This window comes from Equus quagga, chromosome 15 (genome assembly GCF_021613505.1).
Source record: "Equus quagga isolate Etosha38 chromosome 15, UCLA_HA_Equagga_1.0, whole genome shotgun sequence".
Taxonomy (NCBI): Eukaryota; Metazoa; Chordata; class Mammalia; order Perissodactyla; family Equidae; genus Equus; species Equus quagga.
In genome coordinates, this window is record NC_060281.1 from 91,176,338 (window position 1) to 91,192,492 (window position 16,155).

Genomic DNA, 16,155 nt, shown 5'->3' on the forward strand with positions numbered 1-16,155 from the left:
CAAATGTTTGTGCCAAAGGGAATAGTGTTGGAGTCACTTACAATTTCCTTGAGAGGTTTGAAAATGCCACCTGTGAACGCAAACCACAGAGTTTAATTGCAATACTGTCCTGGTATGTCACTGTTGCCTGAAATAAAGAGTCTTGGTGATATTAGTGAAGGCATTTATTTATTAATCAGCATGAGGAGTTCAAACACTGGGAAAACAGTTCAACAGAGTGCTCTGAGGTATGTGAGTTTAAGCACAGCTTGCAGCTCTTTCACAAACAGTGTACGTGCAAGGAAGTGGAAAAGAAAAAACCTTACAATTAGAGTTCACGTATGTCAAAAAAGGGGGCATATATTATACCTGGTCTTTTCTCTAGATTCTACATTGAAGGTAACATAAACAAGAATTCCTTGGTTATACACCAAACAATTATCTATGTGTGGAGGGAGGCAAGTGCCACAGCCATTAATTATTCCCTCAATCTCTAAGAAATGCAGCTGGGAAACATGAGAGTGAAACCTGTACCTCTTCCTGCTGTGGATCCGTCCAGCTGGCGTCTTCAGTCATGAGGTGTGGGGCTGCAAGGTCATTTCGACACAGGCTGAAGATGGCCTGCATGACTGCTTCACAGCCCAGCATGGATGCTATTGTACTGACTTAAAGCCTATGAAATTTGCTTCCTAGATTCACTTGTTAAACCAGGGAGTGTCCAAAAAATCCATCCAAATCACCTAAGAAGGGTCCAGGGTCATGTTTACTTTCAATACAGTGGGAAAAATTTTCACCTTTTGTCTTTATCTGAGCAAGGAAGTCATGGAGCTTTTATAGAGGTTTTCTGGGGCCCATGTGACTCACCAGGAGAAGAGGCAGAGTGACATCTTCTTTGTCGTGGACACCATTCCCTGTCGTTCGTCCATCTTCCATTCTTAGTCCACCAGGTGTTAACATCAGCAGGAACAGAGACCAGTTCAGGTTCTTCTGTGTTCTCTAGCTGTTGACATAGCCAACAGTCAGGTTGATTAGTTAGCGTGGCCAGGGTTTGGTAAACTTGCATAGGTGGGTGTTTGGTCTGTGCTCGACCTGATGAGGGAGAGAGCTAGTAAGAGCAAGACACAGGTTGGAAAAGAGCCCAGAGTGGAAACTTACAGAGGGGAAGTGGATAGACAGAGACCAGCATTCTCCAGTCGGCTAGCAAATGATTAAAAGGAATATATATATATATATAATTAAATATATTATATATATATTCATTAATAGGAAAGGGGTCGGGTGGGGGGGGGGGGGAGTTTTAAAAGCATGGAGGGAATTAGGTGAAAGTGAGGTGAACAGTGATCTTATGAAAAGCTGTCTACTCCACGAGGTCAGCTACATCTGGGGCCTGGGAATTGGCCCTGGAAATCCTTAGCTTAAGGTCACCTGTGGGGACTGTCTCCCAGTTGTCTTGAGAGCAATGTTTTGGGTCTATTTTGGTGTGGCTTCCATGGATCCAGGAAGATTTTTCCTTTATTTTGATGGCAGTGTGGGTGCTTAGTAGGACTTCATAAGGTCCTTCCCAGCGAAGTGACAGTGCATTTTTTCTTCTAAAGTCCTGGATGGACACCTGAACTCCTAGTCCAAAGGGATGGCAAAGCTTGTCAGAAGGTGGCTCTTTTACCTGTTGATGATAAGCTTCAAGTAGACTAGTTAATTTTTTTCTATAGCTAGTCATAGCATCAATTGTTCACTTAAGTTCCCATAATATTCTCTTAATCCAGGAATGGAAGGTTTAGAGAGGCCAATAGGCATTGGGTGTCCAAAACTATTTCTAAAAGAGTCAATAGATGTCTCCTATTTGGAGAATTTCAGATCTTTATTAGGACCAAGGGCAGAGCTTCTGGCTATTTAAGCCAAGTTTCTTGACAGACCTTCCTAAAGTCCTTTTGATGTCTAGATTTTTTGTGTTCCACTTGCCCTGATGATTGAGGATGATATGGGGTATCAAATTTTAATGAGTACCCCAGATTTTCTGCAAGCAAGTCATTTATCTCTACTGTAAAATGAGCTCCTCACTCTGATTCAATCCATTAAGGAATGCCAGAACAAAGAATAACTTCAGTCATTAATTTCTTTCCCACTGTTGTGGCATCTGCACATCTAGTCAGGTAGAAATCAGTGCATCCACTAACCATGCAGACAGTAACCAAACAGTGAGAATAGCCTAAAGCTGGGGCAAGGCCGTAAAGTCCATTTACAGCACCACACAGGGCAGTGTGAGCCCGGGGGGACTTCCTGGGGTACACTGATGTCTCCCAGAAACTTGGTGATGTTGGCAAGTAGTGCACTGGGAAATAACTTGGTCAAAAATTTTGTGGCTACCAGGGCAAAACCAATTGCCTTTCAGTTCCTTAACTGTCCCCCATCTGCACATATGTCCCATTTGGTGGGAGATAAGTGCAAGCCAAAAACTCAAAGGAAAAGGAGCTACAGGAAGTCATTTGGCCCAGTGTATAATCCATCTGATCATTGTTTGACACCATTTTGTATCCAATTGTCTTTTTCAGATGGTGGGGCCATTGCCTGATAGTTAATAACATCAGTCAGGGATAAACACAGGTTTAAAAATTGGATAGAGAAAGATATGGCTGAGGAACTAGCAGAGGAGTTAGTCTTGAGGGGTGGTTTAAGCCAGAGTACCAGAGATGCAAAGATCTTCTGGAGAGTCAGGGACAGAGAGCTGGAGATATAGGGGAGTATAGGAAGGTAAAGGGGAATTTTCCTTAAATTTGTTTTAAAATTTTTGTTCTAAGTCTGACTTCTGTTCTTTCATTTCATTAAGAGATTCCCTAAGCCTAGCCATTATATTTGGGGGGAGAGGGGCTTCTTTTCAATTTGATCTTCCCAAAAATACTAATAAGGCAGCTCCTTGTGATAAGAACTCTCTAAAATAGTTTTCAAATATAGAAGTTTTTTCAATTCAAAAGATACATCATCCAGCCATTGAAGAGTAGAATCTCATCAAATATAAAGATATATATTTGTATACTTATTCCAATACTGACTCAATCAAATGAGGCTTTTTAAGGAAATACCTGGAGGTAACTTTCCAGAATTAGAAAAAACCTTTACCACCGATGCAAGAGATGTCCTTAGGAGGGCGCAGATCATGTAGCCCCTATGATGCCAAAAGTTCACTTGTCAAAATAGTCAGAGACAGTAAAGAGCTTCATTGGTCAGGCAGTAAGGATGGTGTAGTGAAAATGGTGTCTCCAGTCTCCCACAAGAGCATGGGATGCCTCCAGTCACAGACCTGCTAATCTGTGACACCAGGAAGGAGCCACAGGTATGGGATTTTTTCCAGCACTAACCAGTAACAAAGGTTGAGACCACAAAGGCCTTTATGGACTGGACCCTTTATGACAAACTCCCCTGAATGCTTGGTGCAGCCAGACAGAGGGAGCCTGGAACCCCAGTCTATTTGATTGGCCACCAAGTTCACCCCAGTAAATGCACCTCTTCCAGATGGTGGAGACCAAGGAGAATCTTCTCACTGATCAAAAAGCCAAGTTCTCAGGACATAGAACAAGATGGAAGGAAAGGAAGGAAAAACCTCATCGAGTTGTTTTCTTTTGTTTCTTATATGCACAATAGCAGCTTTAGCTATGCCTTGGGTCTCATGGAGGCAAACTAACACCTCTGAGGGATGTGCTGTGGTGTCGGGGATTGTGTGTGTTTTACAGAGTACCTCACTGCACCGAAATTTTCTTGAGGTTGATGGGGGACCTGCTGTCATCTACCCCATTCTGTGACCAACCTATCCTATCACAGGGGTCTTCTAAAGGTAGTGAGCACCTTGATGGCTCTTAACTGATTGACCCTTTACCGCTAATATTGTGGCCTCTTGGCTTTGAAGGTGTCCCTTGGCAACAGCTTTCACCTTATGTGCATGTGAACCCACAGCAAAGTTTGCCTAAATAGAAGCCAGTCTGGTGAGACCACAAACTCACCAGCCTGTGGGGTTGGACCAGACAACAGGCTTATAGGGCCTATGCCTGTGTCCCACCCTATGGTATTTCCTGCTTATGACATATGACACAAAAGACAGAAACAAAAAAGTGAAAAAACAGTGGCCACCTCTGGGAGGAAAAGAATAAAAGTCAAGAGTACTCTACCTAATTTACCAGAGTCATTAAAAAGCACAAAACTTAATTTCCCAAAGATTTTCTCCTGCCAATCCAAATTTAGAAAGAGAGAAAAAGATTCTTGCCGCTTACTTCCACTGGACCCCGCAGATAGAGATTCCAGGAAACTAACGTGGTAACAAATCTTCCCTCTTCTAGGCGTTCATCAGGTGACCCAGATCTCCTCATCTGCAGTTGTCCTAGGGAGAAAGCAGTCCTTCCAGCCAGAGAGAGCAGCTTGCCAGCCAGTGGGAATTCTGCTTGCTATGCCAAAACTATACAGAAAGAGGGAGAATTCCCCACCTTTTTTCTTATGATTCTCATGACTGGTCAAAGATTTAAAAATGGCATGAGGCAGGTTAGCAGGAAAAAAATCAGACAAATTTTAATACTTGTATACAGGGAATTCACAAAAGCATGAAGAATTCCAAAGACAGTCAGGAAAAATGAGGTATATATGTCCTTTTGGACTAAGGAGAGGGAGCTAAAGGTCTGAGACATCAAAGGGGGAGAAGGCAATTTATGGGAAGATGAGAAGAGTTCATATTTGGTAAACAAATGTTTGCATTGTCCCGTCTATAGACAATGGGACCTAAAAGAGATCTTTTGGTAAAATGGCCCTTGCTAGATGCCCTCTTACCTGCCACACCTAGAATTATCCGTGGTAAGAGCTCCTCCTGGGACAGGCCCTTCTATCTTGAATTGTTTTAAAAAATTTGAGGGAAGACCAAGTGTTCTTCCAGAGTCTCTTGAGAGTTGATTGTCTTCAGCTTGAAATAATCTGCATACCAGAGTGGCATACCCCACCCCTTGGGGCAGTCTGTCCTGCACTACATCAAAAGTTTGTGGCAACCTCGCATCAAGGAAGTCTATTGGTGCCATTTTCCCAACAGCATTTGCTCACTCATGTCATTATGTCACATTTTAGTAAATCTAGTAATGTTTCAAACTTTTTCATTATCACTAATTTGTTATGGTGATCTGTGATCAATGATCTTTGATGTTACTGTTGTAATTGTTTTGGGTTGCCACAAGCTACACCCATATAAGACAGTAACCTCAGTTGATAAATGTTGTGTGTATTCTGATTGCTCCACTAACCAGCTGTTCCCCCATCCCTCTCCCTGTCCTCAGGTCCCCTATTGCCAGAGACAGGGCAATATTGATGTTAGGCCGATTGATAACCCTACAGTGGCCTCTCAGTGTTCAAGAGAGAGAAAGAGCCACCCATCTCTTACTTTAAATCAAAAGCTAGAAATGATTAAGCTTAGTGAGGAAGACATGTCAAAATCCTAGATAGACCAAAAGCTGGGCCTCTTGCACTAAACAGTTAGCCAAGCTGTGAATACAAAGGAAAAGTTCTGGAAGGAAATTAAAAGTGCTGCTCCAGTGAATACATGAATGATAAGAAAGTGAAACAGCCTTATCACCGATATGGAGAAAGTCTTAGCGGTCTGGATAGAAGATCAAACCAGCTGCAACATTACCATAAGCCAAAGCCTAATCCAGAGCAAGGCGCTAACTCTCTTCAATTCTAGGAAGGCTGAGGGAGGTGAGGAAGGTGCAGAAGGAAAGGTTGAATCTAGCGAAGGCTGGTTCATGAGTTTAAGGAAAGAAGCTGTCTTCATAACATAAAAGTGCAAGGGGAAGCAGCAAGTGCTGATGCAGAAGATGCAACAAGTTCTCCAGAAGATCCAGCTAAGATCATTAATGAAGGTGACTACACTAAAAAACAGATTTTGAATGTAGATGAAACAGCCTTATATTGGAAGAAGGTGCTATCTAGAACTTTTGTCGCTAGAGAGGAGAAGTCAATGCCTGGCTTCAAAGCTTCAAAGGACAGGCTGACTCTCTTGTTAGGGGCTAATGCAGCTGGTGACTTTAAGTTGAAGCCAATGCTCATTTACCGTTCTGAAAATGCTAGGGCCCTTAAGAATTGTGCTGAATCTACTCTGCCTGTGCTCCACAAATGGAAAAACAAAGCCTGGATGACAGAATATCTGTTTACAACACCATTTACTGATTTTTTTTTTAAAGACTGGCACCTGGACTAACATCTGCTGCCATTCTTCTTCTTTTTTTCTTTCTTCTCCCCGAAGCCCCCCAGTACGTAGTTGTATATTCTAGTTGTATGTCCTTCTAGTTGAGCTATGTGGGACGCCACCTCAGCATGGCTGGACAAGTGGTGCTAGGTCCGTGCCCAGGATCTGAACCAGCAAAACCCCTGGCCAATGAAGCAGAGCATGCAAACTCAACCACTCAGCAACCAGACTGGCACTGATTTACTTAATATTTTAAGCCCACTGTTGAGACCTACCACTCAGAAAGAAAAATTCCTTTCAAAATGTTATTGCTCGTTGACAATGAACTTGGTCACCCAAGAGCTTTGATGGAGATAAACAATGGGATTGATGTTGTTTTCATGCCTGCTAACACCATATCCATTCTGCAGGATCTAGGCAGCCATTTTGATCATGAATCAAGGAGTAATTTTGACTTTGAAGTCTTATTATTTAAGAAATATGTTTCATAAGGCTATAGCTGCCATATAAAGTGATTCTTCTGATAGACCTGGGCAAGGTAATTTGAAAACTTTCTGGAAAAGATTCACCATTCTACACACCATTAAGAACATTCATGATTCATGGGAAGAGGTCAAAGTATCAACATTAACAGAAGTTTGGAAGAAGCTGATCCAAGTCTCATAGATGACGTTGAGGGGTTCGAGACTTCAGTGGAGGAAGTAACTGCACATATGGTAGAAATAGCATGAGAACTAGAATTAGAAATCGAGCCTGAAGATGTGACTGAATTGCTGCAATTTCATGATAAGACTTTAATGGATGAGGATTTGCTTTTATGGATGAGCAAAGAAAGTGGTTTCTTGAAATGGAATCTACTCCTGGTGAAGAAGCTATAAAGGTTGTTGAAATGACAACAGATTTAGCATATTACATAAGCTTAGTTGGTAAAGCAGTGGCAGATTTTGAGAGGATTGACTCCAATTTTGAAAGAAGTTCTAGCATGGGTAAAATGCTATCAAACAGCATCACATGCTACAGAGAAATTTTTCATGGAAGGAGGAGTCAATCAAAGTGAAAACTTCCTTGTTGGCATATTTTAAGAGATTGCCAAAGCCACCCCAACCTTCAGCAATCACCACCCTGATCAGTCAGCAGCCATCAACATCGAGGCAAGACCCTCCACTAGCAAAAGATTATGACTCACTGAAGGATCAGATGATGGTTAGCATTTTTTAGCAATAAAGTATTTTTAAGTTACATTTAAAGTACATTCTTTTTTATACATAATAATTTGCACACTTGATAGGCTACAGTATAGTGTAAACATGCGTTGCATATGCACTGGGAAACCAAAAATTTGTGTGACTCACTGTATTGTGATAATCATTTTATTGTGGTGGTCTGGAATTGAACCCACAATACCTCCAAGTTATGCCTGTATAGTTTCAGCTCTTAGATTTAGGTTTTGATTGATTTTTGAGTTAGTTTTTGTATGCAGTGTGAGTTAAGAGTCTGACTTCATTCATTTGCTTGTGGATATCCAGTTGCTGCAGCACAGTGCATTGAAAAGATTCTTCTTTCCCCTATTGATTTGTTTTGGCTCTCTTGTCAAAAATCAATTGACCATCAACAGAATGAGGAAACAAGGCATAAACTAGAAGAAAACATTTGTAAAAGACATGTCTGATAGAGGATTATTATCCAAAATATACAAAGAACTCTTAAAAATCGACAGTAAGAAAACCAACAACCCAACTGAAAATGGGCAAAAGATCTGGACAACTCACCAAAGAAGATAGACAGTTGGAAAGTAAGCCTATGACAAGATGCTCCACATCCTGTGTCATTAGGGAACTGCACATTGAAACAACGAGATGCCAGTACACGTCTGTTAGAATGGTAGAAATCCAATACACTGACAACAGCAAATGTTGCCGAGGATGCAGAGCAACAGGGACCCTCATTCATTGCTAGTGGGAATGCAATATGGCCCAGCAAGTTTGGAAGACAGCTTGGCAGTTTCTTACAAAATTAATTATACTTTTACCATATGAATCAGCAACCACACTGCGTGGTATTTACTCAGTTGAGTTGAAAACTTATATCCACACAAAAACCTGCACATGGGTGTTTACAGCAGCTTCATTCATAATCGCCAAAACTTGGAAGCAACCAAGATGTCCTTCAGTAGGTGAATGGATAAATAAAGCATGGTACATCCAGACAAGAAATATTACTCACCACTAAAAAAAAAGGAGCTATCAAGCCAAGAAAAGACATGAGACAACCTTGAATGCATATTACTAAGCGAAAAAGGCCAACCTGAAAAGGCTACATGGTGTGTGATTCGATTCCCACTATATGACCTTCTGGAAAGGCCGAACTGTGGAGGCAGTGAGAAGATCAGTGGTTGCCGGGGGTTAGTGGGGAGGGAGGGATGGATGGGTGAAGCACAGAGGATTTTTAGGGCTTACTGTAATAGTGTGTACACGTCATTATACATTTGTCAAAACAGCAAGAGTGTACAACACTAAGAGTGAGCCCTAATGTAAACCATGGACTGTAGGTGATAATAATGTGTCAATGCAGGTTCCTCAGTTGTAACAACTTTACCAATCTGCTGGGGGATGCTGAAGGTGGGGGAGGCTATGCCTGTGTAGGGGCTGGGGGTATGTGGGAACTCCACCTTCTGCTCAGTTTTGTTGTGAACCCAAAACTGCTGTAAAAAGTTAAGTCTATTTTTAAAACAATCATTGGTCATGAATTTAAATTGGCAATAAACTTTTAAAAATCAATTGCCCATATTTTTGGGCTCTCAGCTCTATTCCATTGATCTATGTCTCTCCTTATGTCAGTAACACACAGTGTTGATTCCTGTAGCTTTGTAGTCAGTTTAGAAATCAGAGCATGTAAGTCCTCCAACTTTGTTCTTTTTCAAAATGGTTTTGGCTCTTCTGGGTTCCTTGCATCTCCACATGAATTTTAGGATCAACTTGATAATTTCTGAAAATTAGGCAGTTGGGGTTTTGATAGGAGTTGCACTGGATCTGCAGACCAATTTGGGAGTATTGCCATCTTGACAATATTAAATTTTCCAGTTCATGTACGTGGGATGTCTTTCCACTTATTTAGGTCTTCTTTAAATTTTTTCAGTGATGTTTAGTAGTTTTAAGAGTACACGTTTTGCATTTTTTTGTTAAATTTATTCTAAGTATGTTTATAAGTAAATTTATTCTTTTTGTTGCTATGTGGGGTGAATTGTTTTCATAATTTCGTTTCTGGGTATTTCATTTCTAATGTATAGAAATACAATTGATTTTTGTATATTAATCTTGTGTCCTGCACCTTTGCTGAACTGGTTTATCTGTTCTAATATTTTTTTGTGTGCATTCCTTAGGGTTTTCTCTAACATAAGATCATGTCATCTGAGGCTAGAGATAGTTTTACTCCTCCCTTTCCAATCTGGATTCCTTTTATCTCATGTTCTCACCTAATTGCCATGGCCAGAGCCCCCAGTAAAGTGTTGAATACAAGTGGAGAGAGGATCTCCCAATGTTGTTCCTGAGCAAAGGGAAAGCTTTCAGTGTCTCTCCACTGAGCACAGCAGCCGAGGGGTTTTTGTGGATGGTCTTCGTCAGTTTGAGGGCGGTCCCTTCTAGTCCAGGTTTGTTGACTGTTTTTTTCTGTGTCTGTTGAGACAATCATGTGGTTTTTGCCCTTTATTCTGTTAGTATGACATATTCCATTGATTGACTTTCAGATGTTAAATCAGTCTTGCATTCCTGGGATAAATCCCGCTTGGCCCTTTTTATATGTTGCTGGATTCGATTTGCTGGTACTCAGTTGAGCAATCCTGCATCTATATTCATAAAAGATGTTGGCCTGTGGTTTCTTTCCTTGTGATGTCTTTGTTGGGTTTGGTGTCAGGGTGCTCCTGGCTGTGTAGGATGAGGTGGGAAGTGTTCTCTCTTCTTCTGCTTATATTTTTGGTGCTTTCTCTTCACTGCATCTCCATGTGTTGCTCAGTGTAACTGCCTTGCTCAGTGGGGTCCAGCACTTGGCCCAGCCATGTCACTGGAAGTTTACAGTTTACTGTGTCAACCACGCTTGGCCACGAGTATCCACTGGATGTTCGCCCCTGTGAAAGGGATGTGATGAGAGCCCTTCTCTGGGTAGATGAAAAGTCAGTGCTCTGAAACCCTGCACACCAGCTCTCAGGTGGCCGTCGGTCAGGCCCTGGGGGAGCTCCTGTTACACAACTGCCCAGGCCTCTTGGTTGGAAATGCATTTTTCTGGGTTTCTGTGAAGGCGTTTCAGAACAAGGAACTCTGCTCAGTTATGTTTAGGCCACAAGGAGCGAGGTGCGGGAGGGGTCACCCCTGCAGGAAGTCGGAGCTCATCTGAGAAGCTCCTCAAGACAACATCAGCCAAATACCAGAAGGGAGCAAGGGGCTGGCTAAGGTAGAGTGCTCCAGGTGGCACCATCTGTTCTGGGAGTCCACCACCCTGTCACCAGCCCGCTGAGCCAGACAGCCTGCTAAAGCTCTATTCTGCAAATGAAATATAAACCCAAAAACCTGGAGAAAGTTCTGAGGGAAAAGGACATCTCATTTGGTTTTGCTTTGCTTGGATGGGTTGTCCTCATTTTGCTGTAAACAAGTTCACACCCTGTCACACCAGCCTTTCCACTTTCAAAGGAGTGGGAAGAGCAGAAGGACAAAGACCCCTCAGCCCGAGGAATAAAGAAGGCTGAGGGGGTGTGTGATGGTCGTGTGATGAGACACGTGATGTGTCCCCGTGATGCAGGGACTGGTATGGAGCAGATGTTCAGTCCATGACATCTCTCATGGATATCAATAAGTGGGAGCTGCTGTTAGGGTCCCCGAGGGTCCTCCAGGCTTGACAGGTGCTCCTGAGCTGGGAGGAGCTGCCATCGGTATCTGAGGCTCCCTACGGGTGCCCCAAGCTGGAGGGCTGGAGGTCATCCCCAGGGGTCTGCTTGCCTCCTTTCAGGACACTGTCTGTAGGTAGAAGCTCAGAACAGCCACAATGAGCTCTGCCAATTCACAGAACACTCCCCACAGCCGGGCACTCCCTCTTCAGTGGATGAAGTGGCTTACTGCCATCCCATTGTGCCAGAGGTCAGGGACTGCCCAGGGCCTCTCAGCCGCATTCAGACCCTCATCTTACCAGCATCTTGCCTGAGACCCGCAGCCCCCACACCTCCCAGGGTCGAGGGGCCTGGATGGTGCCCAGCTGGTGGAGTCCGTGTGTTGGGATGAGGGATCAAGGAGGGCATCTGCAGCAGTGGAAAGCAGGTGGGCTCCAGACCCCACCCAGACCTGGACCTTAGCCTCCACCTGCCTCCCAAGGCCACCCTGGTGACCTGGGCTAGTCACTTGCCTGGTGGCCTGGGCTTCCTCATCTGTGAAGCGGGCAGTCATAGGGCTTCCCCAGAACCTGGGGAGCTCTGGTCTTGACCATGTGAGGTGTGGGCAGGGTGTGTGTGTGACCACGAGGCAGGGCCCAGTGCTGGATCTGACACCCATGGGTAGGTGTAGGTGCAGAACTATGAGGGCCACTGAGGCAAAGCAGGTGAGTCGCAGCAAGTCCTGTGGGGATGGACTCAGGCTGGAGAGGAGGTGAAGGCTTGGGTACCTGAGGAGAGGAGTGTGGTGAAATGAGCTCTTGTAATGGCTGGGTGGTAGCACATCTGTGTGCAGGGGTCCTGGGGCTGCTTCCTCCCACCTCAGAGCCCCTCCCATACATGCTCAGGTCCTGATTCACCTGAGCTCCCTTGCCCAGGAGGCAGTTCAAAGGGATCCCCATGCTTCCCTGTGGCCTCCTGCCCACCTGCTGCCAGGCCCTGAGCCTGCCTCATCCAGCCCTGCAGCTGCCAGTGGTTCCAGGCTTGGGTCCCCAGGGCAGGGTCAGAACATGGACTGAAGGCTGGTCAGGACCCAGGGCAGACTGTCACTTCCCTCTGGCTTTTGTAGGTGTGGACATCTGGCTTGGTGCTCATCTCAACCATCCACCATGGCCTGGGGGCTGCCCAGCACCGCCAGCCTGGTGTGCATCTGCCAGAAGCTGAACCGGGTGAAGACACTGGAGGAGCCCACCAAGGAGACATTGCTGCAGCGCCGCCTGACCACACTGGACCTGATCCTGCTGGGTGTGGGTGGCACAGTGGGCTTGGGGCTGTACATGCTCATGGGCACCGTGGCCAAGGGGATGGCAGGCCCTGCAGTGGTCGTGTCCCTTGGCGTGGCTGCCGTCGCCTCCCTGCTGGTAGCCCTATGCTACACGGAGTTAGGGGTGCATGTGCCCCGCAGAGGTTCTGCCTACCTGTTCACCTACGTGTCCATGGGTGAGCTGTGGGCCTTCCTCGTCGGCTGGAACGTGCTCCTCAGGTGCCTCATTACTGGCGCTGCTGTGGCCCGTGCCTGGAGCAGCTACCTGGACTCCATCTTTAGCCACCGCATCCGCAGCTTCACTGAGGCCCATGTGGGCATCTGGCAGGTGCCCTTCCTCAGCCAGTACCCAGACTTCTTGGCTGCTGTCATCCCTCTTTTGGCTTCTACATTCATCTTCTGTGGAGCCCGTGTCTCTTCCTGGCTTACCCGCACCTTCTCTGTTATCACCATGGTTGTCATCCTCTTCATCATCATCCTGGGGTTTGTCCTGGCCCATCCGCACAACTGGAGCACTGAGGAGGGCGGCTTTGCACCCTTTGGCTTCTCTGGCATCATGGCCGGTGCCGCCACCTGCTTCTATGCCTTCATGGGCTTTCATGTCGTTGCTAACTACAGTGAGGAGGCCCGGAACCCGAAGCGAGCAGTGCCTATGGCCATCATCATCTCGCTTGGCCTGGCGGCTGGTGCCTACATCCTCGTCTCCACAGTCCTTACCCTCATGGTGCCATGGCACAGCCTGGACCCTGACTGGGCACTCGCTGACGCCTTCCACCAGAGAGGCTATAGCTGGGAGGGCTTCATCGTGGCAGCTGGTGCAATCTGTGGTAAGGGGCCCATCTGGGCAAGGTGGGAGGGAACAGAGTGGTGGGGCCCTGCCCTAAGCCTCCAGGGCACACATCTCCATCTGGGCCTGTGCTCCCAGTCACATCCTGGGCCCAGGAAGGTGCTAATGATTAGACTCTCCACCCAGGCTTGTGGGAAGGGACCTACTCACCATCCCTCCCAGTTCTACACAGAATGTCAGTTCTTGGGATGTGCTTCCAGATCCTTCCAGGCAGAGAGACTCAGCCCTCATCAGATTCTCCGGTGGGCCTGTCACCTAAACTGGGATGCCCAATTCCTGGGTGGTGAGGGGGAACAATCCAGCACCCACATACACTCAGGCTCACTCTCAGAGCCTAAACTCACGCCTCTGTTCTCAAGGGGCCACCCATGCCCTTGCTCCCAGCAGTTGCCCCAGGGCCTGTCCACCACACTGACCAGTCTCCCACCCTCTGTCACAGCCATGACCACTGTCCTGCTCAGGTACATCTTCTTCCTGCCACGCATGGTCTCTGCCATAGCCGCTGACGGGCTCTTCTTCCAGGGGTTTGCCCGCGTGCACCCCCGGACACAGGTGCCTGTGGTGAGCCTCCTGGTGTTCGGGGTCCTCATGGCTTTCCTGGCTCTGCTGCTGGACCTCCAGGCACTGGTCCAGTTCCATTCCATTGGTGCACTGCTGGACTACACCTTCGTGCCCACCAGCATCATCATTCTACGCTTCCGAAAGTCCCCTCCATCCACTTCTCAGCACCCAGGCAGCCCTGTGGGCACAGAGCAGGACTCAGCCCCTGAGCCCAGGCAACTGCGAGCAGCCCTGAGGCCCTATCTCCGCTTCCTGGGTGGGTGCAGACCTGGAGCCGCCGTGGCTTGGTCCCTCGGTGTCCTGGTGGCCTCGGCCATCACCCTGGACTGCGTGCTGGTCTTTGGGGACTCGGCCCTGCACCTTCCTCCCTGGGGCTACACCCTGCTGCTCCTGCTCAGCTCCGCCACCTTTCTGCTCAGTCTCCTCGTCCTGGGGGCCCACCAGCAGCAGCGCCGGCAGGACACTTTCAGGTACTTCCTCCAGCCAGCACCCACCGTGCTCTGCCCAGCCGGCTCCCTTCGCCCCTTCCTCCTCTGCCATGGCAGGATGCACCAGGGCTGCAGGGCGGGGGAGGCCAGTGCCCCACACCCCTCTCTCTGCATGGCGGGTGGGCCCTGGTCTCCGGAATCTCCAGAGGCAGAGAAAGGTTCTGTGGACTCCCGAGAAATCAGGCCCTGGGCCAGCAGACCTTCCTTGCAGCCCAGCCCAGCCCAGCACTTGTCCCCTCAGGTTCCCATGGTGCCCCTGACTCCCGCCCTGAGCATCCTCCTCAACATCTTCCTCATGCTGCACCTGAGCTATGTGATCTGGTTGGTCTTTTCCATCTGGCTGCTGATCGGTGAGTGGGGGCCAGGCTGCGACCCTGGGGGGCTGCAGGAGGAGGGCAAGCAGGGAAGCAGGGCTGGGAACTGTCCCTCAGGCTTGTGCCACCCTTGCAGGACTCACGGTGTATTTTGGCTACGGCATCTGGCACAGCAAGGAGAACCAGCGGGAACGGCCGGGGTTGACTGTCCCACGCGGCAGCCTGGAGGAGACGGTGCCAGCCCTGCATCCCCCCAGCCGGGCATCGGCCCAGAAGCCAAGCCACACGGAGCAGCCCACCAGTCTATGAGGATGACTGGGGACCTGCCCACCCTCCCACACCTCCTCGGGAAGCCAGAGGGTCTGGCAGCCCCATTTGTCCAGAGCAGCTTGGGTTTGCATACCTGCCCATGCCGGGGGGTCCTCAGCCCAGGTGCCGAGCTTTGAGTCTTCGGGAGTGGGCCATGGCCAGCGCTGGTGTGGTAGACTCTGCTTAGCACCTTCCGGTTTATGACCAACTCCAGCTACCTGGGCAGGTGAAGTAGGGCGGGCAGGGAGGAGACTTGAGTCCCAGGGACCCACAGTAATAACTGCTCAGGCAGCCAAGTGGCCTGCTGGCATGTCCACTGTGGTGTTCCTTTTGGCACAGAGTCCTCACCTGCCCCCCAGGAACCAGATGATTTTTCCCAATCCAGAGCAAAGTGGCTGAGGTTGTGTAAGGGGGAGGCACCAGCACTGGGACAGTCCTGAGTCAGGGACACATCCAGGCCTAGGTCCTGGGGTCCTGCACTCAGGCCAGTGCCCTCTGCTCAGCTCAGAGGGGAGCTATACACACCAGGCTTAGAGGGGTCCCTGACAGGGCAGGGCCAGGCTCCCTCCCAGGCTCCCCTCATGTCCCCTCAGGGTCACGTCCAGAGAGCAGAGCCTGGACTCCAAGGAGGCCGCCTAGAAAGGGCAGTGCAGTTCCGGGTTTCCCTCAGTTTCCCAGGGCTCCCAGAGACCAGGGCATGTCTGCCTGCCCGGGATGGAGAGGCCCCCCTGCCCGGGCACACGCATCTCTCAGGCACATGCCCACATGGCCCACATGGTTCCCTGGGTGTGCACCCATGTGCAGACTGAGGCAGCAGCTGTTTCCCAGCCCAGGGCTGCCCACAGCTTCCAGCAGCCTCTCTCCCTGCCGCCCCCTCAGGGCTTTGTGACAAAGGCTTAGGATGGGACACACGCAGGCAAGTTGGTGCACAGGCACCTGGACCTGCTCCAGGGACCTCCAGCCCACCTGGTGGCTGTGGAGCCCCAGGCTTGGGGGTCCCCAGGCCCACCCTGCACCCGCCGTGGTCTCCCCAAGGCCATGCTCTGTTTACCATAGATGCCTCCCCCTCCTGGTTCCTGTCTGTGAGGACCACACAGGAAGCTGCTGGCTTTGGCAGCTTTACTCATCAACTCTCTGCAGCCTCAACATCACTTTGTCTGGGCCCCAAGGACAACCAGGGACACATGACCCCACTCCAAGAACAAGGCCTCAGGGCCATGATCTCTCACCCTAGCCCTTCTGAACCCACCTCCATGGACACTGCCCTGGGGGTGAG

The 16,155-nt window shown here is 48.4% G+C and overlaps 1 protein-coding gene across 1 annotated transcript; it reads left to right on the forward strand.

The window, feature by feature from the left end:
- The first annotated feature begins 12,205 nt into the window (after nt 1–12,205).
- LOC124227216 (cationic amino acid transporter 4-like) lies at nt 12,206–14,879 on the forward strand. Its single transcript, XM_046641063.1, has 4 exons — nt 12,206–13,187; nt 13,647–14,238; nt 14,473–14,606; nt 14,707–14,879. The coding sequence occupies exons 1-4, from the start codon at nt 12,206–12,208 to the stop codon at nt 14,877–14,879; spliced, it is 1,881 nt and encodes a 626-aa protein (XP_046497019.1).
- The last annotated feature ends 1,276 nt before the right edge of the window (nt 14,880–16,155 follow it).

Coding starts and splice junctions, on each gene's coding strand:
- LOC124227216 (XM_046641063.1), top strand. CDS start 12,206: ATGGCCTGGGGGCTGCCCAGCACCGCCAGCCTGGTGTGCATCTGCCAG. Junction 14,239..14,472: donor CGCCGGCAGGACACTTTCAG/GTACTTCCTCCA, acceptor CTTGCAGCCCAG/CCCAGCCCAGCACTTGTCCC. Junction 14,607..14,706: donor TTCCATCTGGCTGCTGATCG/GTGAGTGGGGGC, acceptor CCACCCTTGCAG/GACTCACGGTGTATTTTGGC.